The sequence below is a fragment of the Rhinolophus sinicus genome, chromosome 3 (genome assembly GCF_057876585.1).
Source record: "Rhinolophus sinicus isolate RSI-liver-muscle chromosome 3, RSI-T2T, whole genome shotgun sequence".
NCBI lineage: Eukaryota > Metazoa > Chordata > Mammalia > Chiroptera > Rhinolophidae > Rhinolophus > Rhinolophus sinicus.
In genome coordinates, this window is record NC_142503.1 from 64530973 (window position 1) to 64556991 (window position 26019).

The window sequence follows — 26019 nt, forward strand, 5'->3', positions numbered from 1 at the left end:
AAGCAATGTATTTTGTAAATATTTTCAGAGCTGCAACAACAAGAAAGAAAATAGGATTTCTGCTTAGAGTAAATGGGAGCAGACAAAATTGTTAGGAAGATTGGGCACCTTCTGTTTTAGATATGACTAGTGATTTAGGGAGATGACAGATACTTTCTAAAATGATTAACCAATGTATGTGAAAATATTTCACACATAATCAAGGAGCTTAATATTGTTGCTTTATTAGAATTGAAAGTACAATATGTATATTTGAATTATTAGATTTTTAAAAAAAATTTAGGTTTCCTGATAATTGATTTTCTCCTCCTTTATAGTTTTCTTGACACATGCTGTAAATACTATCTGTTATTTAACCTCAAGTTTATTTTATGGAGTTAATTCAGCACTTGAGCCCCCCGAAACCCCAAAAACTTCACAAATATGTGATGGAATAGCATTGTTTGCTCCCATTCACACCAGTAAAAATTTGTCATTTTCATGCTAGCAATGGAAAAACCTCAACATCAATATTGTTTTAATTATTTACATGTTCTGAGGCAAGACTGTGGAACCAAAGCTTTTCCAGACTTCCTTGATTAATTTTCTGTGCAGTACCAAATGTGAAATTATCAAGGAGACCACGGCACATCAAAAGATAGAGATTGCCCTAAACCAGACCCTCATCTCTTTGGGTTGAGAAGTGCCTCATTTGCTAGATGGAGATGAAGTAGCTTTAGTGAAGTCTGCTATGCTTCCTTTCCTTTTGATGTAGCATCAAAGCTGGTTTAGTGCTGTAGTCTGAGATTCTGAATGAATTTTCATCCTGTTGGGTCAGTCTTGGGAGCATCTGAAAATATCCAGAGGTACAAATGACAAAGCCCAGACCCAGCTGTGTGAGCAGCTCCACCATTAGCAGCTATAATCCTGGGCTCTCATGAAGCACTTAAAACCAGCACAATGCTGTGTGTGTGCACTCGCAGTGATGAAAGTGCCTGTGCAAAGAAAGGAAGAATCATTAATAACCCAGGCTGCTATTTATACTTTAGTTCTTAATCCTCAGGTAAGAGGTTCTGCCTCTTAGTAGACATCTGCAATGAAAAGCTGCTTTGCCTTTCACAAGGATATTTTAAAATGACACCTTTTCCTTCACTTTTCCCATCAGACGGTCTAGTTTTAATTTTTTTTTAGCGCCATCACTAAAACCAGGTATATAGCTTTACTTACATGAATACGCTTGGGAATCAGAGAGTAAACTAAGCTATCATAACTTACGTGAGTTTTCTTTGCTGGGGACATTAGACTGTCACCAGTTACGTTACATACACTGTAAGCATCTTAAGACATATATTTACCAACAAATCAAGCCAGGAACCCCATCTTTATAGAAGGGACCTGTTTTCTTGGAAGAGAGACGCCTGGCGGTGGGGCAAGGGTAGACAGGCACAGAGAAGTGCTGAGAGCGAGAGAGCTGGGAAAAGAGCGCCCACCAAGGGTTGCAGTCCATTGCCTCCCACCCACTCTGCCCATCTCCTGGTGAAAGTCCCAGGAGCGTATGGAAGTCTTAATGGCAGCGTTGGGGCCACACTCCAGTGGCTGACTTGATCTGGCCAACTAGTGACTAATTCAGATTTACGTTTTAACAGAGGGACGACAAAGAACTCGACGATGCCCTGGATGAACTTTCTGACAGGCTAGGACACAGGCAGCCTGATCCAGATGAGGACAAACCAATGAAGGACAAAGTCAAGGTACAAGAAAAAAAGAAGTGAAATTTTAAGATTTCTTTTTTTTTTAATAGCATCGACTACCCTACCTTCCACACAAAAGGAAAAAATACCACTTCTTTGTCTGGACTTAATGAACAGTTGGATAACTTAGGTCTCATTTTTTCCTTTCTGTGGTCTACCTTGCATTTTTTTACTTCCTCAGTGAGGACTATTCTGTCACAGATTAAGGCAAATGTCCTGTTTGTGAGACTAAACCTTGTTAATGATGGAAAAGCACAGCTCTGCTTTAATTTTATTGTCTTCCCACATTAACTTTTCTTGGTTTTATCTGGTAGTAAAGACATCATATATATGATACACGTACATGTGCATTTTTTAGGTTGACATGCTCTGTGCATGTAGTGGCAGAGCTCACCTAGCTGGCAGAGGTTTCCCGAGCAGCCTTCTCTGCCGTCATTACTACTGATGCATGCAAACTCCAAAAGAAAGAGTTGATGAGTTCAGCATTGTCCAGAGGTGTGTCTACAAGGCACAAACTGTGAATTCTACATATCTTATACAACATGTATAAGTACTTATTTATACTTAATGTGCAATATTCAACTATCCATTTGGCTTGGAACCAGGAAGTAACTGACCAGCCAAATCGATATCCCAAAGACAGTGCATTTCAAAGAATCATTAGGTCATGATTCTGTCATTGTCATAGGAATACTGATGTGAACTTAACCTGTATTTGAAAAACAAAATTATAGTGATGCAGAAAAATTAAATGTAAAGCCCCCTTTACCCCTCCCTTAGGGGCGAGTTAGTGTCACTGAATCTGTGACAGAGAGACCAACCATGCCCGTGGAAGTGGGGATGCTGGCAGGTAGGGGCTGCTTACTCCATGACAGGTATTTCCTCACCTGTAACACAAGCAGTCAGCATGTCCATTCAGATTTGCTGTGTCCTGGTCCTTTAGGGTTGCTTAGCAATAGCCAAAGTGGTAACTGTTACGTTTCTGAATGCCAAGATACGCTGACTTGACTTTATATGAAAAGTGAAACTCACAGAAAAAGATATTTTACACCCTTGGGTTTTATCTCCTTACCTGGTTTCTGAGGATAATTATTTAATCGTTCATTTTAAAATGCAGGTAGAAAATTCACAGATGTGGATGGACTTATAGAAGCACATGGGTTTACATTTTTTTTTCATCAACCAGTAGTCTGTTCAAGTCATCCGTTTTGTTCTTCTGCTGCATGTCAGAATGCATTCTCTGAGGGAGGAAAGGAATATTAATCCTATCTGTTCAATGTTTACAGGAGAAGGTTAAAGCCGAACATAGAGATAAGCTGGGAGAAAGAGATGACACTATTCCACCTGAATACAGACACCTCTTGGATAAAGATAAGGTAAATGAAGGCAAATGTCTAGATTGGAAATCGACAACAAAGCTTTTTCAATGCAGACCTCACTTGAAATGAATAGGAGGTACATTTTAACAATTGCATAAATATGTAATGTGACAATTTCTTATGTGTCCCCAATGAGGCAGCTGTCTAGGATTCTGTTTAATCTTTATTTGAGCCCATGTCATTTTATGTCTTATGCTGGGCACAGTGGCATAAAGTGAGTTGAATAATGTCACTCACAGATGCTTAACAAGGATTCCGAGGTACGTACACAGATGAATTCTTTGTGAGAAAAGGCTATAGAAAAGATTTGCAATCGTAACTAAAGCAGTCTCTGTTAAAGGAGAACAGTAAAAGAGCAAGTACTGAAATAATTAATAGGGCAAATAAGGCGCCTCCAAGACCTGGGGTCTCCCTTTCTTCCTTCTCCTACACCACCCCCAGCACTGTTGAGTGAAGGCAGACAAAAACCATATTCCCTATTTCTATATCTAAGTGTACTCTGTCAAAAAGTCATGGCCTTTTGTCTCTAACACAGAAGCCAGTTTCTCTTAGGTCAGACTTGCCTGTACCTCACCCCTTCCTATTTGGCTCCTAGTTGCAAGTCAATTAGATGATGAAGAGCCCTTTCCAGTCCTGTTCATCAGATAAAAACACGGAAGTCCAAATTACATCCTTCATTCTGTACTGCTTCATTTGGCAGGTTTGATGGCTCCCTGGATTAAAGAGTGTTACCAGCGTCAGTGTCCCCTCTTACAGGAATCAATTCTCCTTGCTTTTGTTCAGTATTCCTTAAACCAGCAATTCTGCATCCTTCTGGAAGCCTCCCTGCTTTGATAGTACCACCTGACCCTGCTTGTACTTATAATCCTGACTGAGAAAAACCTAACGTATCTGTAGATGGTTCCAGTGCCTCAAATCCTGAAATATAAGCTAGAGTAAATAGGACATAAAAACACCTTACTTTTTGTAACATTTTAAGTAGAATTATAAGACATGATAGCAGAAAGTTCCTAAATAATTAGTGTTTCTTTCACTGCCAGGGCTAGACACTCACTCTTGCATTTTCCCCAAGGCTTCTGAAATGGTTATAGGATAGTAATTAAGCAAAGCTGGTGGAAAAATAGTGGGAACTCAGGTTTACCAGTTATTGCAAATATATACTCCCTTTTCCCAAGTCATTAGATAATGTAGATGATATAAACACTGACTACACCTAAGTAAACCTTTACAAAGATTTATGTCTAAACAATAGTCTGCTTTGTTTCTTAGGGCAAACCAATGGCACCAACGAAACCCAAGGAACCAAAGGTAAATCTCATAGCTGCATGTTTCTATGAAGACTTTTTTTTTTTTAAATGCTAGCTGCAACTTTAACAATTTAGAAATCTAAAATTTATTGAATGCTTACCCTGTGCATGGTATGATGCCAAGTGCATGTAAAAGTGTATTATTATTTCTCTTTCATTTAATCTTCCCAAGAGAGCCCTTCAAGATAGGCGGTTCCATTTTCCAGATTAGAAGAATTGAGGCTCAGAGAACACTAAGCAACTTGTATTACTATAAAAGAGTAGAAGGAAATAAAGCTGTCAAGATTTTCCTGTTTTAATATTTCCTTTATAATACATTAGTTTGTTAGGAAAAGAATTTTTTAATAAACATCTTTTATTTTCAGTGCTGTGGGAAAATGAGCCCTACAGCATTTTTGCCTTGTGCATCTTTACTGATGGTTATTTCTCTTAATATCTCAGAAACCTGAAGATGACCACGACCCCATTGATGCCCTTTCAGGGGATTTTGACAGCTGTCCTTCAACGACAGAAAACACAGCAAAGGTATGATGCTTTTTCGTATTGACTTTCTTTGAATGGTGTACACATATATAATTTTGACTGTAACATGAATTCAGCGATGCCAAACAGAAGAAAAAATGTAATTCCACTATGCCACAAACACTGCTTTCTATAGTTCTTATCTTTTCCCATATGTATGTTTTATAGTTAAATTCCATATATAATACATCATGTCATAAATGTTTTCCATGTTGCTTCCCCATTACCATCATTGTTGATTGCCACACTATACTATCGTACAATAATGCTTTGTCTGTTCCTTTAAATGAAAGCAGTCCCTAACGACACCCACTTTCTCATGCCCGTGGCCCTGGTGTTTCCTCCCCAGCTGGCTGACTCTCCTACTCAGCCCTCATGTCCCAGTTCCACCATCCACTTTTTCAGGAAGACTTCTCTTACCACTGCTCCCCTCCCTGGCCACGGTTGGAAGCCTCTCCTCTGTGCTTCCCTGCCCTCTGGGTTACCTACAGTCATGTGTGTATTGCACTACTGAGCTGTGTACTTTACACAGTCATGAAGCGTCTTTTACCTCCGTGCTCAGCATTAGCAGAACGCCTGGTATATAGCAGGTGCTCAAAACAATTATTAGTGAATGAAAAAAATAGTGTATAACTTAGCAAGTAAGTGTGTGACATTTTACCTATAAATTACACCCCTCCATAAATCAAGTAGAAGAAACAGTGAAATGAGTGTCCTTCATTGTTATTTTCAGAAGAATTAACACTTACAGCTCTGTTTGCTCTTACCGTGGCTGTTATTAAACATACCTCCCAATCACCGATTTGTCAGTCCTTCCCATATTGGGTGACTTCATTTCCGGTCTGCCTCCGCATCCTAGTTCTCTTGGAAAATCACAAATAATGCCTTTTTGGGAAATGGACTTTCTTTTTAAATATATCTTCCCCCAGCTGTCTGGTGGTGGTCGCCAGTGTTACATTTCTTTTCCATAACACTAAAAACAGTGTCTTATTCTTACTCTGTTGGCACATAAAACCAGTCCTAAGAGGAACAAGCTCTGTTTTGATGAGAAAAATAAGGTCTGGGTGAATCATACATCGTGGAAATTGGCAGAGCATCCGTGTGACCCACATTTTCCTCATCTTTATCCTTTTCACTTCCTACCTGAATCACTTCTGTGTACAATTCACCATTGTTCCAAAAAAATCATGACTAAACCCCCCAGAGTTTTCCATTATTTAATTCCATTATTCCAAAATTTAAATAAAGTATATAATTTTCATGTTGTGGTAGAAAGTAGAACTAAGGCTAATGATATCTCTAGGCTACTAAAAGAATAGATTTGATTGCAGCCGCTCCTTACTTGCGAGATGGATTAATGACAGCAACAGCCTCATTACCTGTTGTTGGCTTTAGGACAAAGACAAGAAGAAGAAGAAGGCTACTTCCGTCTCCAAAGCACCCAAGAATGGGGGAAAAGCAAAGGATTCTGCAAAGGTAAACAGGGCAGTAAATATATTACAAATTAGTTTAGCAGTTGCATGAAGTGGCATTTATCCTTTCAGTCATTTAATTTCTGATTGGTATCTATTTAGCATAACATAATTTAACCATTAAGTGCTATCTATCCCCTAGCCTGTCTTGGTATAGAAATTGAAGTTTTAAAGTTTTTTTGGTTGTTTTTTTAACTAACGGGTACTTTAGAAATATAAATGAACATTCTTAACACAATTGTTGAAACACCACCAGAGTCCTATGCTGCTCTGGAGAGTATTGTACAAAGTCTGGATGAGGCCTCTGTGATTTTATGGTGCCCAGTGTCCCATAAGCTATCTGTGCTGGCCCCATGCTAGGCTGTCTTCCCTTCCCCAGAGCTCATGCTCTTCACACTCCCTTCTAGCCACATGCCCCCAGTGTCTGCAGATAGCCTTGCCTGCTACTTCAAAGAGAAAAATGGAGGTCACTCTGCAGAAAATCCCTAAGGTCTCCTTCCCACTTAGCCACTGACAAACCCTTTTCCCTTCTGTCAGCAATCAATAATGAACTCTCTCCAACATTTCCAATCTCTTCGCCTTAGTTAAAACTTTAGTAGCCCTTCTACTACCCTCTTTCCCTCTATCCCTTCACCTCCTTGAAAGATCCAAGATTTTGCTGCTTCTTCTTCAGCTCTAGCAGCAGTGACATGCCGGTTGCTGTATCGTTAACTCGTCCTTAGTTTACTTGATCTCTCATTAGCACGCTTGTGGGCCTTAGAATTGATGCTGTAATGGATTGAGAGTTTGGGGAATGTTTAAACCTTCACCTCTCCAAAGACTCAGACCACCACTTGCAACTGCACATTTTTACTCGGATAATGCATTGACAGTACAGGTTCATATACTGCATTTCATTAAATCTTAATTGCCACCGATTATAAAATAAACTTACTTTATAAATCATTAAAGAAAAAACTCAATTTTATTATGATACGCAGCATGCTGTTCATTGTAAGAAGCATTGCAAATTGAGACATCTTAAAATTGGGGGTGAGGGGTGGGGTGCACAACCTGAGAATGTGGTTTATATAAATTTTAGAATGTATAAGTAGTATATAGAATTATGGAAGATCTTTGAGTTTCTATGATCAAAAATAGAAACTCATTAGACACCACCTGGGAAGGAGGACTTTTAGTATATAATTTTTCAGGTTGCTGCAGAAAGTAGAACTAAGGCTAATGGGTAGAAGCTACAGGTTCTGATTTCTTAGAATTGGACATTAATGGAAATTGGATTAGAGAGAGAACTTCTGGACCCCTTCCGATTTCTATATCATGATTTAGATGGTTATTACTGTGATCGCCTAACTATAATGAGAAATTAATGGTACAGCTTTAAAAACAATAGTCCAACTCCACCAAAACTCTTTAAAACAAGATAGTTCCAATTCAAGATGGCAACATAGGGGGAGCCTGAACTCACCTCCTGCTGTGGACACACTGAATCTGCAGCTACACGTGGAACAATTTCCTTTGAAAAGAAATCCAGAGTAGCTGAGTGACTCCTACTCATCAGTAAACAAGAAAAAAAACCTCCCATCAAAGCAGGTAGAAGAGGCTGAGACAATCTTGCCATAAACCTTACCCCTAACATGGCAACCCACAATCAGGAGGGAATGCAAAAGCTGGAGCTTCTCCCTGAAGAACTAAGTTTGAAGCCCACATCTGGAACCCCAACTTTTGAGACAAGCCCCCAAAATATTTAGCTTTGAAAGCCAACAAGACTCACATCCACCAGACCCACAATGCTACAGTGAACTGATAAAATGGTTCTTAACGGGCTGGCACGCCTGGACTTAGCCACAGAGCTCAGCATAAAGGCAGTTGATCAAGAGGCTCCCAGACTTTCTGTGAAAAAGGCTTAATGGTTTATCTTGTCAGCTGGAGGGACAGGCATCTAATTTAACACACACCTAGAGATCTGCTGAAATACCAGGGACGGAGGCTGCTGGCTGCCATCTTCGCGCTCTGCTTCACTCCAGCTTGCCGATACTTCCTGGAAAGGAGCTCGTACCCTCCTCTCGTACCCCGATATTTGCAGCTGCTGTTAGGGCAACACCTCTAGCTCTGGTGGCCAGTGGGACTTACGGTTTGCAGTCCCACAGGACTATATACACATCTATTTGCACACTTTAGAAGCCAGACTTTCACACAGCAGCTTTCAATCAGCCTGAACCTAGGTGCTGACTGAGATCCTCCCCGCTCTGGGACACTTACAGATCTCAGCACCTCCTCAACTACTGGGAGCCACGAAAAATAAAATAGTCTTCTTGGACACATCACAAAGGTTTGAGAGACAACCAAGAGCTAGGACAATATGGAATGATAGGCTGCATCTGCTACACAAGGACACTCCTTCAAGCCTGGAAGAGGAGGCAGCTGTTTTATCTAAAGCACAGAATCCAACACCAAGTGTCAAGGAAAATGAAGAAACAGAGTAGTGTGTTTCAAATGAAACAACAAATTAAAGTCACAGGAAAATTCCATAATTTAATGGAGGTAAACGATTTACCTGATAAAGAGTTCAAAATAATGGTCACAAAGATGCTCACTGAACTCCATGAGACCCACAAAGGAGAAGAATGGATGAACACAGAACTTCAACAAAGACATAGGAAACTATAAGAAAGTACCAAATAGACGTCACAGAGCTGAAGAATATAATCACTGAACTGAAATATACACTGGAGAGGTTCAGCAGCACACTAGATGAAGAAGATCAAAAGAAAGGACAGTGGGACTCAACCAGAGCAGCAAAAAGAATGGGGAATAAATGAAGGTAGCTTAAGCAACCTATGGGACAGCAAATAGACCAACATTTGCATTATAAGGGTCCCAGAAGGAGAAGAGAGAAAGGGGCAGAAAACTTGTTTGAAGAAATGATGGCTGAAAACTTCCCTAACCTGGGGGAGGAAACAAGCATCCAGATCCAGAAAGCTCTGAGTTCCAAATAAGATGAACCCACAGAGACCCATACCAAAATATAATAGTAAAATGTTAAAGACAGGAATTTCAAAAGCAGCAAGAGAAAAACAACTTTTTATGTATAAGGGAACACCCATAAAACTGTCAGCAGATTTTTCAGCAGAAACTTTGCAGAGCAGAGGGCACAGTATATTCAAAATGCTGAAAGAAAATAAAACTTCCACTCAAGAATATTCTACCCAGCAAAGCTGTCATTCAGAATTAAAGGAGAGAGATAGTTTCCCAGATAAGCAAAAGCTAAAGGAGTTACAATTAAACTGGCCTTATAAGGAATGTTAAAGGGACTTACTTAAGGTGAAATGAAAGGGTACTAATAACAGGAAAACATGAAAGAACAAATCTCACTGGTAAAAATAAATGTATAGTAAAATTGAGATCAATCACTTATACAACTAGTATGAAAATTAAGAGACAAAAGAGGTAAAAAAATAACTACAGTAAAGGATACACAACATAAAGGGATGTAAAATGTGACATCACAAATATAAAATGTGGAGCTGAGGGTGTAAAAATGTAGGGCTTTCAAATGCATTCAAACTTAAGTTATCAACTTAAAATAGACTGTTATAAATATAACTTGTTATATGTAAACCTCATGGTAACCACACAGCTAAGCTGCATAGAAGATACACAAAAGGTTGAGAAAGAAATCTAAGCATACCACTACAATCATCAAATCACAAAGAAAGCAAGAAAAGGAACAGAGGAACTGCAAAACAACCATAAAATAAACAACAAAATGTCCATAAATATATATCTATCAATAATTGCTTTAAATGTAAATGGACTAAATTCTTCAATCAAAGGACATGGAGTGGCTGAATGGATAAAAAAAACAAGACCCATCTATGTGATGCCTACAAGAGACTCACTTCAGATGTAAGAATACACACAGACTGAAAAGTGAAGGGATGGAAAAAGATATTCCATACAAATGGAAACCAAAAGAAATCTGGGGTAGCTACACTTAGACAAAATAGACTTTAAAACAGACTGTAACTGTGAGTGATGTCAGCATCATGGCCGCATGGGTCATTCTTTTTTCTCTCGCCTTTGATTTACAACTATTTGGACATCCGTAACCAAGCACAGGTGATTTTGCACAGCACACCAGGATACCTGAGGGATCATTCCATCTGTACGTTTGAAAATGGGTGGATTGGACCTTGGAGGAAGCTGCAGAGCCAAGGGAGTGGTGGCATAGGCAGTGGCAATCTTGCTGGCAGAGGAGGTGGTGGGTGAAGGAAGTGAGTGGGAATCTTCCCAGTCATACATGCTGCAGCTGGAGGGACCCATTACTCTCTCTGAGGAGAGACTGCAGTGCCTGGGGAGAGGGAAGGGAAAGGGAAGAAGAGAACTGAAGAGAATGCATTTCTTTCTGTCTGCCCTGATTACAGCAAGAGGTCCGCCAACAAACTTCTGGGGCTCCCCAACTTGAGGATCCCCGTTCGGGACTATGGGCACATCCAAAGCCCATGTGCTAAGCACACATCTCTCTCCACATTGCTGCCAACATTTTCCTTTTTTTAAACCAGCTTGTTTTTACAGGTAGCCTCCCAACTTTAGCAGCAAATCAGCTCTAGTAAGAGAAACCAAAAACTTGTGCTATAGCGCCACCTTCTGGAAAATAAAAGGCTTCTAAGTGCCAACCTGTTGAACAATTAGAATCAAAGCTTGACGTAAATAAGAAAGCCGTTTGCTACTTCAAATGCAATGGCAAAGGCACATTTCATCAAACACTGAAAAAATCACAGTGATACAGTATCACAAAAAAAGCCCCCACAATTTTCCAGCAACCAAACTCAAAGACATGAAATATTACCATCTAACTGAAAGAATTCAAAATAGCTGTTATGAAGAAATTCAACATCCAAGAAAACTCAGGCAATTAAATGAACTCAGGAATACAATTAATGAACAGGAGTACTTTACCAAAGAGACTGAAATTATAAGAACCACCAGAAAAATTCTGGAGTTGAAGAATTCACTAAGTGAGATGAAGAATATATTAGAAAAACATTGGAAATGGAGAAGAGTGAAGAAACATTAAGCAATCTGGAGGACAGAAATCTAGGAATGATTCAGGTGGATGAGGAGAGAGAACAGACTTTTTAAAAGTGGAGAAACCTTTTGAGAGATATCAGACTCCCATTATAAAAGCCAAGTAAGAATAATGGGTATACCAGAAGGTGAAATGGGGGAAGAGGGCATAGAGTTTACTTAAAAATATAATAGTTGAGAACTTCCCAAACCTGGGGAAGGAACTAGACATAAAAGTCCACGAAGCTAGTAGATCTTATTATATCAATGCACAATTCTTTCTCTAAGACATATTATAATGACACTGTCAAAAGTCAGTGATGAATTTGAAAGGCAGCCAGGTAGAACAAGAAAGTAACTTACAAAGGAACCCCATTAAGCTATCAGCAGAAACTCTGTACACCAGGAGAGAGTGGACATATTCAACATATTGAAAAATAAAAATTCCCAGCCAAGAACACTCATCTGGCAAAGTTCGCCTTCAAATATGAAGGAGAAATGCTTTCTGAGAGAGACAAAAGCCAAGGGTGTTCACTACCACTACAACTGCTTTTCAAGAAATGCTGATAGGATTTCAAGCTGAAAAGCAAAAAGAAAAGTATACAAAATTTTGATTACAGTGCTAGACAGTCAGAATTAGTAAACACTAACTCTATTTTAGAATAGTGTGTTAAGCAATTAAAAAGGTTAAAGATAAAGAGCATTAAAAATAACTACAGACAACTACTACAATTTCATAACAAATTTGCATCATGTGTCACGTCAAAAATATAAAAAGGGAAGAGTAAAAATATGGAACCTTTATAAGCAGATTAAGATAAGCTGCTATCAGGAGCAAAAGGACTATTTTATTAGATTTTGTTTTTGTAAACCTTACGGTAACCACAAAGCAGAAATCTAGAGCAGACACCAAATATTAAAAAAAGCGGGGGCAAGGGGGAGGGGTAGGAGAGAATTGGCAAATAAATCACCATCGAAAACTACCACCTTAAGGTAGACAGAAACAGAAGTAAAAGAAACGAAGATACAAAATAACCAGAAGGCAAAAGATAAAATAACAGTAATAAGTCCTTACATATCAATCATCCTAAATGTGAATGGATTGAACTCACCAATCAAAAAGCACAGAATTTCTGAAAGAATATAAAAAGACCCAACTATCTGCTTCCTACAGGAGACTCATTTCGGCTCTCAAGGAAAGTACGGAAGATAATTTTCCAAGCAAACAGAAACCAAAAGAAAGTGGATATAGACATACTTATATCAGACAAAAGATACAGATGCAAAAATTCTCAAGAAAATATTAGCAAATCGAATTCAAGAACACACTAAAAAGATTATGCACCATGACCAAGTGGGATTTATCCCTGGGATGCAAGGACAGTTCAACATATACAAATCAATATCACCTAAATAAAAGATAAATATTACATGATCATTTCAGTAGATGCGGAAAATATCTTTTTGACAAAATACAGCATCCTTTCATGACAAAAACCCTTAAAAGATAGGGTGTAGAAGGAACATACCTCAACATAATTAAGTCCATATACAATAAACCAGGAAGTAACATTATACTCAGGAGAAAAATTGAAAGCTTTCCCTATGAGTATATTGTACATCTGAAACATATAATGATATTAACCAATGTTACCCCAGTAAATTTAATTGTAAAAAATAATTTAAAAAACCAACAACCAGTAAGTTACTGGCATAGAAACAGACACAGATCAATGTAGGAGAACAAAGTGACAAGAAATAAACCCACGCATATAAGGTCAGTTTATGACAAAGGAATCAAGAATATGTAATGGGAGAAAGGACAGTTCTTCAATAAGTATAGTGGTAGGAAAACTGGGCAGCCATGTGCAAAATGAAACTGGACCACTGTCTCACACCATCCACAAAAATGTAACTCAAAATGGATTAAAGACTTGAACATAAGACCAGAAACCATAAAACTCCTAGAAGAAAACATAGCAATAAGCTCTTTGACAGTGTTCTTAGCAGTGATTTTATGTATTTGACACCAGAAGCAAAGGCAACAAAAGCAAAAATAAGTGGGACTACATCAAACTAAAAAGCTTCTGTACAGTGAAGAAAACTATCACCAAATAAAAAGGCAGACTACTAAAAGAGAGAAAATGTTGGCAAATCATGTATCTGATAAGGGTTAATACCAAAATACAAAGAGAACTTACAATTTAATAGCAATAAAACCAAATAATCCAATTGAAAAACGGACAGAGGATCTGAATAGACGTTTTTCCAAAAAGACATACAGATGACCAACAGGTACATGTAAAGGTCTTCAGCATCACTAATCATTAGGGAAACGCAAATCAAAACCGCAATGAGGTATCACCTCATACCTGTTAGAATGGCTACTATGAAAAAGAAAAGAAACCATTTTTGACCAGGTTGTGGAGGAAAGGGAACCCTTGTACAATGTTGGTAGGAATATAAATTGGTGCAGCCAGTTTGGAAAACAGCATGGCAATTCCTCAAAAAAACTAAAAAGAGAACTACCATGTGATCTAGCAATTCAACTTCTGGGTATTTATCCAAAGAAAACGAAAACACTAATTTGAAGAGATATATGCACCCCTGTGTTCATTTCAGTACTATTTACAATAGCCAAGATATAGGAGCAACGCAAGTGTCTGTCAATAAAAATGGAGAAAGAAGAGGTGGTACTACAGTGGAATACTACGCAGCCATAAAGAAGACTGAAATCATGCCTTTTGCAACAACATGGATGGACCTAAAGAGTATTATGCTAAGTGAAATAAATTAGAGAAAGACAACATATGATCTCACTTACATGTGGAATCTATGAAAAACAAGTTCATAGATTAGTGGTTGCCAGAAGCTGTGTGTGGATCAAATGGGTGAATGGGATCAAAAGGTCCAAAAGTCTAGTTATAAAATAAATGATGAATTATTTATAATACTCTATCGTATATTTTAAAGTTGCTAAGACAGTTGATTTTTAAAAGTTCTCATCACAAGAGAAAAATGTCTAACTGTATGGTGACATGTTAACTAAACTTACTGTGATGATCATTTCATAATATATACAAATATCAAATCATTATGTTGTATACCTGAAACTAATATTACATATCAATTATACCTCAATAAAAAATCAAGGTAGTGAAATCCATAAAGGATATAAGAAACCAGATTGATAATTAGTTGCTTATGCCATTAATCTCAAATAGATTTGCTTATTGTTTAATTTCAGTTGTACACAGTACATGATCAACCCATGAACAAAAAACAGCATAATAACCCTATGTGCTGAGTGGATTAGCTGGCCCACAATGTCCCCAAGCACAGAAAAGGATGGATCACCATGGGATAAATGAACAGTACCATCCTGCATTTTTTTTTTTTTTTCTTAAATTACCCTGGTCTTCGAAAAAAGTAAAAATTTAGAATCACTTAAGGTTATTTTTACCTTATAAACTTGAAGAGGAAGAACTCGGTGTTTTGGCTAAATGAAAAAAGGTACTTAGGACCATCTCATTTTCCCCCACTAATTGCCATTTTTTGCCTCTTTAATTCTGAGAAACCCAGTTCCTCATAAGAATCTTCTGGTTGATCAGTTTTGATACATAATCTAGAAAAGAAAGAGCTCATTGATGGTTTTGCTTTCCCTTTTAGGCAAAGGAGGAAACTTCCAAGCCAAAAGCTGATGAAAAAAATACAAGTTAAAGTTCACATTTGGTAAGTTAGGTGTCTGTTGTAAATGAAATCAACCATACCTCCTTCTACCAACCTATGTGTTATAAGTGAGAGCAACTAAATCCACTTTTTGAGTAGTTCACGTTCCCTTTATACAATTGACATGAGACGCACATTGCAAAATCTATAGAGTAATTCCCTGGAAAAGCACTGGAGGGATGATTGTGCTACTGGAATGTTTAAAAACCTTAATCTTATAATTAAGAGCTCTTTAAAATATTAGGCCAGGCTCTTAAAGAAAATGACCATCTAAGTCTAGTTGACTCTTTGAAACCCAAATGCTCATGATTGCAGGTTACTGCAGCAAAGCAAAATCAGCATGTGTGTTACCCCTTATAGTGAAAGGTCCTTATGATATTGATATTACCCAAAGTGACAACACATGGTGGATGGGGAGAAGTACCCCTTAGGGTCTGGTGGAAATTACAGGGTTTTTGGAACAAGGCAAAGGAAAAGATTGACCACTTTTGTTCATCTTAGTTTTAGAAAGTAAAATAGTATGTCTGATTCTACTTTATATGACTGAAAAACTCTTATAGATGAGAACACCTGAGATCTATCTTGAGAGCTGGGCCCAACTTACTAACTTCAGAAAGAAGAGGTCTTATTCTAAGCCGTAAAAGCTTATAACTGCTTGCCAACCAAACTCTAAAGGAAATAAAAATGTAAATTAAATTGGTTAGGCATTCTCACCATGATCCACTTTTATTTCCTGTAAAGAGGGAGGTATACTGATTAAAACTGCTCCAAAGATTTTCCCCCAATTAAAAAATATGTATATTAATAATCCACTCTTACATTTACTGGTAGGAAATTCCTTCTTGTTATACAATGCTTTTGCTAAATGTTACATTTACTATGCCTGTAACCAAAAAAGAAATTCATATCAAGTAGTTCACCGGATTTTTTTTCATTGACTTTTTCAGGGTATCTGCATATAAAATCTTCAGCTGGTAAATGGTGACTTTTGAAGAACAAAAGGCTTTGACAACAGAAATTTTTCCGGGTGGCTAGACAGTGGTATTTGTTGAGTCTTTTGACATCCTAAACATTGGTTTGTTATTCTTTTCCTGGAAAGAAATTGAATTTGTCTGGTTCACCTGTGCTATATTGAACTGAGTATCGATAAACTTTGAATTTTTAAAAATTGCCTTCAGTTGGGAGAGAACTTTATATTTCTAAGAGATGTATCTGATCGTTTCTTAAAGCAATGCACACCAAATAAGGAAAAACCTTTGCAAACTTTTGCACATTCTACACACAGTGCCTGTAAATCTCATTAGTATTTTCGGTTTGCACTTAATTTTTATTGTTATTAGCATTTGGAAAACAGTGCTTTAAACATTCTTCAATGTTCTGATTTCTCCTTACCTCTTTCCTCTTTGGGCTTTTGAACTCTATTTGATGTTTCTTTGGGTTAAGAAGTCAAACATAAAATATTGTCCATTGGGCACATATCTCATCTTGGGCTAATAAATCAACAGTTGACCTGAACAGAACAGGAAGCACCACACCCCTTTTCGGGTTGAACTCTTCCTTGTCAGAGGTTAGGACTTCTGCACCTTATAGCCAGCACACAACACAGAGACGTGAATCACCTCAAAAGAGCAAAATGCAGACTATATGTCACTGCACAGCAAGTTCTAAGAATAAAATCTACTTCTTAGACTACTCATATGGCTTGAAGACTGTTGGTTTACTGTGTTAAGCTGTGCTTTTCATTCTCTCTCTATAAAACCTGAACAGCAATTGTTTGCTTAGAGCCATTGCCACACTTGTCTTTGCACTGTATAGCATCTGGCTTTATGGAAGTTAGGTTTACTAAATATAAAATCCAAAAAAAAAAAAAAAATCTGAAATTTAAAAATTTGCTTTTCCTCCCTACAGCAACTTAAGAACTAGGCCCTGACGTTCTACAACTTTGAATGGTTCCTCAGATCTTTCTGAGTGAATTGTTTATGAATATAGCACTGATGTTGTTGATGGGATTTTGATAAATATTTTATTTCATCTTTTCTTCCTGGTAGTGAATGCAGGAAGTGATATCAGGTACATATCATAAACTCATTTGGAATTTCTTTTTTCAGACAGCACAGCCTTCCTTTGCATGTTCACAAAGGTTTTATTTATTAGGACTTAGATGACTTCACTAAATACAAAGGGTGCCCAAAAAATGTATACACATTTTAAAAAAGGAAAACACTGTATTAAAATTGTAATACTCAATATATACCAATAACAAAAGATGAATACAAGTCATGTGTATACTTTTTTTTTGGCACCCCCAGTGTATCACCAATACTGTCTAATGTGGGCTGGGGTGGGGGACAGGCAAAAATAATAACACTGCATATAATGGGCATCAAATTTTGGTCATACTCTCTAAAAATTCTCTTTAAAATTTATGCACATACCTATGCGATTTCAAACTTCACCCACTTTAAATGCTATGTCTCTGTCCCATCGGAGATGCAGGCATTTTTCTATTTTTCTAAATCTAAGAAATAGAAGTCAGTGTTATGGTAACTAAACAGACCTTTTCAAGGCACTAACAAAAAAATAAAACACATATTTCCTGAGGGATTTTAACTATGTAATTCTTCCATTTGGGGTAGTATACGGTGGGGTTTCTTTTCATTTGTTAAAAGAAAAAAAAGGTGATACCTTTGACATTGACAGATGTGTTTGCAAGGATATGGCTGCAGTATTACTAACTTCCATGCATATATAGAAGTATTTTTCAATGACGTACCAAAATCCACAGATCTAAGAAATGCCTATAGAAGTGAACATTTATTTAAGGTACTCTGAATATGCCTTTTTGTTTATTAGAAATGTCTTCAAGACTTGGTGTTTGCTAGTAATTAATGATGACTTGATTAAGCTATAGGATCTAAATCAGTCCTTTCTAACCAGGAGGAAATAATTCAAAATATCTGCTTACAGGTAAAACACAACTTTATTACCAAAAAGGTTTTTGCACATTGTTGTGGCAATATTGTGTCTATTTAGGAAATGGGTCACTCCAAACGCCGATGAAAATAGGTTCTTCAGGTGACCAAAACTGAAAACCACTATTTCCATGTTTCATTAATCAAGATTAAAATATAATTAAAGAATAATATTTTACATTAACATCTTGGCTTTGTATGTTTTTTAGAAGGAAAAGGCCTGGGGGTGGAAATTACCAGTGATTTCTGTTTTTTTATTTCTTAAATCATTAAATCATGCAATATGTATAAAAATGGAATTGTAAACACATTTATGGCCAGAAAAATTACTATTCCTAATGTATGAGCGCACAATTTCACATTTTTCATATCCTATTTCTTTACCTTGAAAATTCTGCAGTATTTTTTTAAAAACCTATAAAAGACGTCAATTCAAAAACAACACATCATCCTCACTTAGAGTAATATAAGCAAATGTTTTCAGTTTCACAATACATCATTTACTGGAGACTCTGCAATGACTTATTGGCAATAAGGACCAATAATGGTTATTCAGGAATTGTAAACAAGGTCAAATAAAGAGCAGGAAGAAGCAGCGCCACCTACCTAAGGTTCAGTAGCTCTCAGGATCTACTTCAAATGCAAGCTTTCTCCTCTAGACCTGAACTGTACTCTGCTGTTTCAGAAAGGACAGTGTTATCAGTCAGGGTCCCTGAGGAAATAGATGATACACTCAAATGAGGATTCTGGGAGGAGGGTTCTATGAAAGGTTTTTGGTTTTGTTTTTTTAAACGGGCAAGGATGTATGTAAACCACAAGTACAGCCAGGACTAGTAAAAGCCAGGCTCCCACTTCAACCCTCATCCTCAAGGGATGAAAGGAGGAAGCAGTTACTAGAATGCAGAGATGGTGAAGGCTGTGTGGGAAAGAGGGCCACCCCTCCAGGGCTGAGACCTTCGGGGGAGGCCAGCCTGAGGCAACCTGCAAGAGAACTAGGGAAATAAACACCTCACCTCTTCTGTCCTCCTTCCCAGCTCCAGTCTGCCCTCCTGGGAGACTGACCAAAAGCCAGAGGGCAAGGAAGCCTGATGACAGCCCTACAAGTTAGCCCCCAGGCCTGCAGCAAGAAGAAGGTGGAAAGCAGACCAGGCTCATTCTGGGTTAGTCAGTGATCAGGTGGCCATTGTTCAGTAGTTGCCACTATTTGGTGTTCGGAAGACACTGCCAGCACAGCTTGTGAATGACAAACACCTGGGGAGGAGAGGGTTGGAGACTGGGGAGCATGGGGGGGGGGGGGGGGCAGGGGCTTAAGTATAAAATATAAAATGAGAAGAATAGAGAACCATATGACTTCACTCATATGTAGGATAGAAAACTGAAACAACAAAGGAATAAGACAAAACAAAAATTCATCAACACAGATAACAGTTCAGTGGTCACTAGAGGGGGAGGGGGTGGTAGAAGAGGGTAAAGGGGTCAAATATATGGTGATAGAAGGAGAACTGACTCTGGATGGTGAACACACAATGCAATACATAATGTATTACAGACTTGTACACTTGAAAACTATGTAGTTTTGTTGACCACTGTCACCCCAATAAATTTTAATTAAAGGGTATATTACTCATCCATAGTGGGGAACCCACCACTTGGATTTACATTATGGGACATGATAAATGAAACACATGATAGCAATAACCCATCGATGAAAAAATTAACAGCCAGGCTTTTCACAGGACTAGTCACATGAAGAAGGGGTTGAAGGAAACGGAAGTATCACGTTTCCCTGAAAATAAGCCCCAGCTGGATAATCAGCTCTAATGCATATTTTGGAGTAAAAATTAATATAAGACCCGGTCTTATTTTACTATAATACAAGACCCAGTCTTACCTAATATAAGACCGGGTTTTATATTAATTTTTGCTCCAAAAGACACATCAGAGCTGACTGTCTGGCTAGGTCTTATTGTCGGGGAAACACGGTATCTTCAGTAGAAACCAAAACAGCCATCTCTAGTTTGAAAATATTCACATTCCACAAAATTCTGGTTATTATAGATCACAGGAACCGGCACGGAACGAATTGTTATAGCAGTTCAAGCTTTTCATTTTGGAGCCACAGTCTGATTTTATCAAAATTCTTATCCATCCAACGTATATTTTCCTCAATGGTTTCGATTGTCTGTTGGACACAACGGAGCTGAGAGCCATTTTCTTTCAAAGAGCTGAAGAATCCTTTCACCTTGTGGGGAAAAATTGGGTTTTAAATTTTTGCTTTATTACATTACACAAATATAAGTTCAGGCTAGTTAAAAGAAAACTGAAACCAAAATTCCAGTATTTGTCAAAACTATCTAGAAGGCAGCGCCAGGTGTCTGGATACGATTATGTACACAAACTTAAGCTATATGAAATGAGCTCATGCCTCATGATGTCAAGTTTTGTGTTTTTTTCTCTGCAGCTTTTTTATTTATTCACAGTTGCCAGATTCTAAAAGACTTCACTGTTTATCACTTTCTAATTAAGGTTTAATTGAGTGTGTCTATTTAATGTGTATTCTGTTATATACACACAGATGCAAACTTAATTTTTTTTAAACATGATATCTAAAAAGCAGAATGTGCAGAGTATCTTCTTTGCCAAGCAAAACAGTTTCAACCACATAAGTGCAGTCTTTCTCCACAGACTTGGCCTTGTATGTTATTATAGAAACACTGTGGGAAATGGGGTTCTTAGCAAGTTATGGTGACAAAACCCCAAACTTTGCCAAGTTTTTGTTATCCTAATCCACAATTCATGTATTGTTCCCTGCAGATAAAATCCACACAAAGTTCCCCATGGTTTTAAAGAGATAAGAGACTCTTGACTATCTCCTCCAAAATAGCCTTGTTGTTTCATCACTGGGTATCCTAACCCCTTTAAGCTCACATGAGGAATAGGCTGGCTCTGCCACAGCACGGATCACTGTGCTACTCTATTTCACCTTAAAGGGTTCTTAACCTTTTCCCATAAATTTTCACAGCATTAATCCATCAATTTTTGATTTTGTAGACAGGAAGCAAGTCTAGGCCAAGATGTTTTATTTATTCAGCATGGATTCCAGACAGTTAATTCCTTGAAAATCCATGTCATAATATCACACTATGAGTTTGGAAATAATAGAGGGGTAAGAATAGGTTTTTGAAAGATCGAATTCCAATTTCAAATGATGCAAGGTTGTTTTAAACAGTTCAACTGTTCAGTGATCTGGAGGCATGCCCTCCTGCTGTAGCAACCTCGAAAACACTTACTCTGCTTTACTGCCTACCTAAAAAGTAATTTTTAAGCCCTAACATTTTAATTGTTGTAAGTTGTAGGTCAACCTATTTCATACTCTCAGAATTCAAGATACTAAAAATTACTGTGAGCACTCTTCAATAGTCAAACCACATCAATCATTTTACCAGGTAGTCAAATTATTTAATCCTGAAGGAGCCCAACATGATAGTACCACTAAAAGCCAGACTTACAAGAGCTGTGACAAAGCCAGCTTTTAACCCTAGCCCTTAAATCTTCCCAGATGCAAATTCTCTCTCCTATTATCATCTTCCTTGGGAAATGCAGCATCTTATCTGAGTATTTGATTCAAACCTTCCTCCATGAGAACATGTTCTGTGCAATAAGCAGCACGATAGAGACAGAAAATCAGGTTTATCCTAACTTGTTTGAACTTGCACAAATGATTTAACTTCACTGGGACTCAGTCTTCTCATTTGTTAAATGAGGATCGTCTCTATAATGCAGAGCAGTGGTGAGTGGCTGGAGTTATGAAACATGGGTAAAGTGCAGAACCTAAAACCCTGCATGTATCAGGGACTCAGCCTCACCCATTTATTTATTCATGAAGATTTACTCTGGTAAATCTTATTCCTCCCTTTGCCTGCATTACTGTGCTAGAACTGAGGACGAAGCAGTGAAGTAGAAAGTACCCTACCCTCATGGAGCTTACTATAGTCGACCTGGGGAGACAAGCAGTAATCTATTGCTATTATAAATGTACTGCTGTGAAGAAAATAAACCCGGGCTGTGCTAGGAACTTGGGAGGGGGTGGCCTGCTTTAGACAGAGTAGTCTGGGGAAGGTGACACCTGAGCTGGAACCTCTAAAGGATAAAATAAGCTTTTCCAGTGAAAAGTTGGGGAAATAGTAAGCCAGACAGAAAAGGAAAAGTGCAGAGGCTTAGAGACTAAACAGCTGGTGGCCCAGGAGCTGGAGGAGGCTGAGTGGCTGGAGCGTTGAGAGAGAGTGACCAAGGACAGCAAGTGAGAACTGGCCAGAGAGGTGGGCAGGAGACACCTCCTCACGGTGTTGTGCACATGGGAAGGAGAGGTTTGGAATTTATTGCAAGAGCAACAGGCAGGATTTCAAGAAAGGGGTCAGTCGGCTGATTTTCAGTTTTCAATGTGGAAAAATAGTTTGGTTAACGGCAAAGTGTCAGGAGCGGGGCCAGTTAGGAGGCTATCACCACAGGCCAGGCTAAAAGAAAGAAAGGCTCGGATGGGTAAGGGGCAGAGAGAAGCGTGTATATGGTGCATATGCTGGAGATAGAGCCAACAGCATGGGGATGAATTAGACGTCAGGGGAAGGAAGGGCTCGGGATGACTCCTACGTCTTAAACGTCAGTAGGACATTCTCTATTACGACAACATCTCAGGCTGTTGCATTTCCATGCCCTGCCTCAGGGTATTTGCACCTCATGTTTACTATAGGCACACAACACTCTCCTCCGAGACATCTGCATTTCCTTCAGTGTCCATTCAGATGTTTCCTAACCATCCATTCCCTACCCCAGTCACTCTCTATCCTTACCTTACTTTATTCAGGTTTCAACCTGACGTAGGTTGTAATTGTCTGATTCCCTCAGCAGAATTTAAGTTCCATGAGGACAGAAGCTTTGTCTACTCTGTTCATTGTCATAGCCCAGAACCTAAAACTACGCCTGCCATATAGTAAGAATGTAATGCCTTCAATGAATTAATGAGAAAACAAGTGAGTGAATGAAATGTTTTGTGGCTACAAATCTGGTCACCGGACAGCTGTCCAGCTATTCACAGCCTATGGACAGCTCTTCAGTCATCGCATCGACTGCCTCTGCTGTAGACCTCGCTGGGGTTCACGCTTGAGATATTATGTGCATGTTAATTTCACAAGCCTGAGTGAGGCTACTGAAAACTGGACAAAAACTAAGGGATGTGACATTTCTTTTGCATTTTCAAAGCGCTCTCCCTGTATCAAGCTAGACCATGGTATAACCTGACTATACAAAAATTACTGTGAAAATATTAGGTTCTCATCTTTTCTCTAAACGTAACATTTTTTAAACCATGTAAAATTAGTTCTACAACTTTACTATAGAAAACATTATTGTAGAAGGGACACCACAAAACAACTACCCATACATATGTGTACATCAAATTCCTCCGAGTTTAAGGCTTGAACAAAAGTCTGTTTTGGGGGAAAACATGTATGTTCCATGGTTCACTCTTACCAGACAATGAGAATAACTCATATTGTTTTCTCATTCTTCCTTGAGTGCTAGGAAGCTGTGATAAATTTAGGGTACAATTGTAATAAGTTATCCTCAGCATAAATCCTTCATCCAGTTACCTCTTTCTGTCCATTATGAAGCTTTCTGTTCTTTATTATAAGATTTATTTTATATATGGACCTTATAAGTTGCCTGAAATTCTTTCTGAAAGTAGATGGTATATAAATAACAGGAAATCATGAACCTGAATAGGGGAGAACCAAGATTCCAGACCTGCCTCTTTCATAATAGCTATATGATCACTTCTGTCACTTATACTTCTAATGATTGCTTTTTTTTAACATCCTAAATCGGGGATTAAATGTCTAAAGTAATTTTTAAGCCCTAAAATTTTTAATGGCAGGGTTAAGACTTCTTAACATGTTTGGAAAGACACGGTTTTCACTAGTTGGTTTGTAACTGATTTTTGCTTATGTCAACACCACAGCATCCAAAACGAATGTTTACTAAGTGACAAAAGCCTGTTTCTAACTCATCACACCCTTAAAGTATTTTGTCTATCCCATATTTATTATCTAATTATCACTTAGCTTACAAAGAAAGATTTTTTTTTTTTTACCTCTTCAAGCCGTGCTCTTGTGGAGAATTGATTTGTTGTTCCCATTACCATGTAGGCTATGGAAGGGGAGCCAAGGTCAAACCTAGAAATGGAAATTGTCAAAATACATTAGGAAATATTTCTTTCAACATGTATTTTTAAGTGCCTCATGTATGTTAGCGTTTAACTGAAAACTGGTTAGGCATTAAAAACAGACATGATTCCTACCCGCCCAAGGGGTTAAGATCTAGTTGCATAAAGTATATACCAACTGCTGAATAAAAGATGTAGTACCCAAAAGAAAATGATAGAGGTACCGTGTTTCCCCGAAAATAAGACCTAGCTGGACCATCAGCTCTAATGTGTCTCTTGGAGCAAAAATTCATATAAGACCTGGTGGTATTATATTATATTATAGTACATTATATTTATTTATTATATTATATATATTATATATTATATTATATATTATTATATTATATTATAGCCAGTCTCATATTATAGTAAAATAAGACCGGGTCTTGTATGAATTTTTGCTCCAAAAGATGCATTAGAGCTGATGGTCCGGCTAGGTCTTATTTTCGGGGAAACACGGTACTAATGCTGCGTGAATTAGATAAGGACAGATGCAAACAAGCAAAAGTGTTGAGGAGGGAGACTTCAAATAGGTCAGTGGGTGCAGGAAGGGATTATTCCAGATGGAATGAAAATGTGACTATCCAGATGCATTAACTAGCAATGAATTAGAGTTTTATATTTTCTAAGGATATTTTAAGTACCTCTACCTTCTATCTTCAATCAAAAAAAAAAAAAATCCCTTTGGACTATCACTGTTGCTTTACAAACAAAGCAAAACCATAGTAAGGTTAAAGAACTTTTCCAGTCACAGCACAATTTTTGGCACTACTTACTTTTCTACAAGTTTATTCCAGTTTTCCCTCAGAAACTGCCAGGCCAATGGATATCCTACCGGGTTTCTGCCAACAGCTCTAAGAATACCTGGAAACTCTTGAGTTTTTATTATATCTCCCTTAAAACTTTGGTCTAGTAGCCTAGAATGATTAAGAGAAGAAATGTTAGCAACGAACAGACCCTGAAAAAGTTACAAGTGACTTCAATAAAATAATTTGTGAAAGAAAAGAGCCAATTTGCCAGTAACAAAGACAAAAAAAGATAAATAGGTCACCAGAACCCTGAAAAACTCGTTACAGCTACGTAATAGTAAAAACTAACATTTATATAGTGTTTACAACACCCATTCTCATATTCTCTCATTTGCTCTATAAGAGTAAATAAGAAAGGTATATTTAGTATATATTTCTAAATGTGTTATTTTAAAGATATACAATATATACTCCTTTAAACACTTTTCCTAACATCTGCTTCCCCCGAATTATTTATCATACTCATTAGATGTGTGCCCGCTAGCATAAATGTTTCCAGTGGAATAGGCAGTTCTTTGCCAAGAGAACAAAAATAGATGCCTGAAGGATCTAATTTAATTCCTCTTGGCCACAGGAACATGAATGAGTGACTCACCACCGAAGCTTTTCCTCATTTTGGCTAGTACAGAGGGCAAATTCAATTTGTTCTTTCTCAGTACTGGACAAAGATGACTGATATTTCTTATAAAGAAAATCCCATCCTTCAGGAGTCTGGGCCCCCACAGCAAACACTGCCAAGGTCACGTCATTGGGCAGTCTGTGGAAAAGAATAT

General features: G+C 37.9%; 2 protein-coding genes and 2 long non-coding RNA genes across 16 annotated transcripts in view; 1 reads left to right on the forward strand and 3 right to left on the reverse strand.

Annotated features, from left to right (window-relative positions):
• Positions 1-16378, forward strand: part of CAST (calpastatin) — a 110661-nt gene extending 94283 nt beyond the window's left edge. For all 9 annotated transcript variants that reach the window (XM_019727909.3, XM_088796644.1, XM_019727906.3 and 6 more), the window contains 7 exons: positions 1626-1730; positions 3017-3106; positions 4379-4417; positions 4858-4941; positions 6334-6414; positions 15147-15209; positions 16154-16378. In XM_019727909.3, coding sequence (XP_019583468.3) covers positions 1626-1730; positions 3017-3106; positions 4379-4417; positions 4858-4941; positions 6334-6414; positions 15147-15197 — 450 coding nt within the window. In that variant the 3' untranslated portion in view covers positions 15198-15209; positions 16154-16378. The remainder of the gene's footprint in view (positions 1-1625; positions 1731-3016; positions 3107-4378; positions 4418-4857; positions 4942-6333; positions 6415-15146; positions 15210-16153) is intronic.
• On the reverse strand, positions 2-7036 carry LOC109445497 (uncharacterized). Of its 2 annotated transcripts, XR_012494984.2 has the most exons (5): positions 6318-7036; positions 5727-5801; positions 4518-4666; positions 2803-2970; positions 2-974 (listed from the first exon to the last, which is right to left on the reverse strand). It is a non-coding gene; the product is annotated as an uncharacterized LOC109445497 (long non-coding RNA). The 2 variants fall into 2 exon arrangements; XR_016020701.1 differs by having other exon boundaries at positions 4518-5799.
• On the reverse strand, positions 7051-15187 carry LOC148758502 (uncharacterized). Of its 2 annotated transcripts, none has more exons than XR_016020703.1 (3): positions 8386-9815; positions 7876-7923; positions 7051-7178 (listed from the first exon to the last, which is right to left on the reverse strand). It is a non-coding gene; the product is annotated as an uncharacterized LOC148758502 (long non-coding RNA). The 2 variants fall into 2 exon arrangements; XR_016020702.1 differs by adding an exon at positions 14302-15187 and having other exon boundaries at positions 7080-7923; positions 8386-8496.
• Positions 16379-18167: 1789 nt separating the features above from the next.
• Positions 18168-26019, reverse strand: part of ERAP1 (endoplasmic reticulum aminopeptidase 1) — a 69462-nt gene continuing 61610 nt past the window's right edge. For all 3 annotated transcript variants that reach the window (XM_074328682.2, XM_019727915.3, XM_019727914.3), the window contains exons 16-19: positions 25842-26003; positions 25214-25354; positions 24324-24405; positions 18168-20420 (exon numbers count right to left, since the gene is read on the reverse strand). In XM_074328682.2, coding sequence (XP_074184783.1) covers positions 20265-20420; positions 24324-24405; positions 25214-25354; positions 25842-26003 — 541 coding nt within the window. In that variant the 3' untranslated portion in view covers positions 18168-20264. The remainder of the gene's footprint in view (positions 20421-24323; positions 24406-25213; positions 25355-25841; positions 26004-26019) is intronic.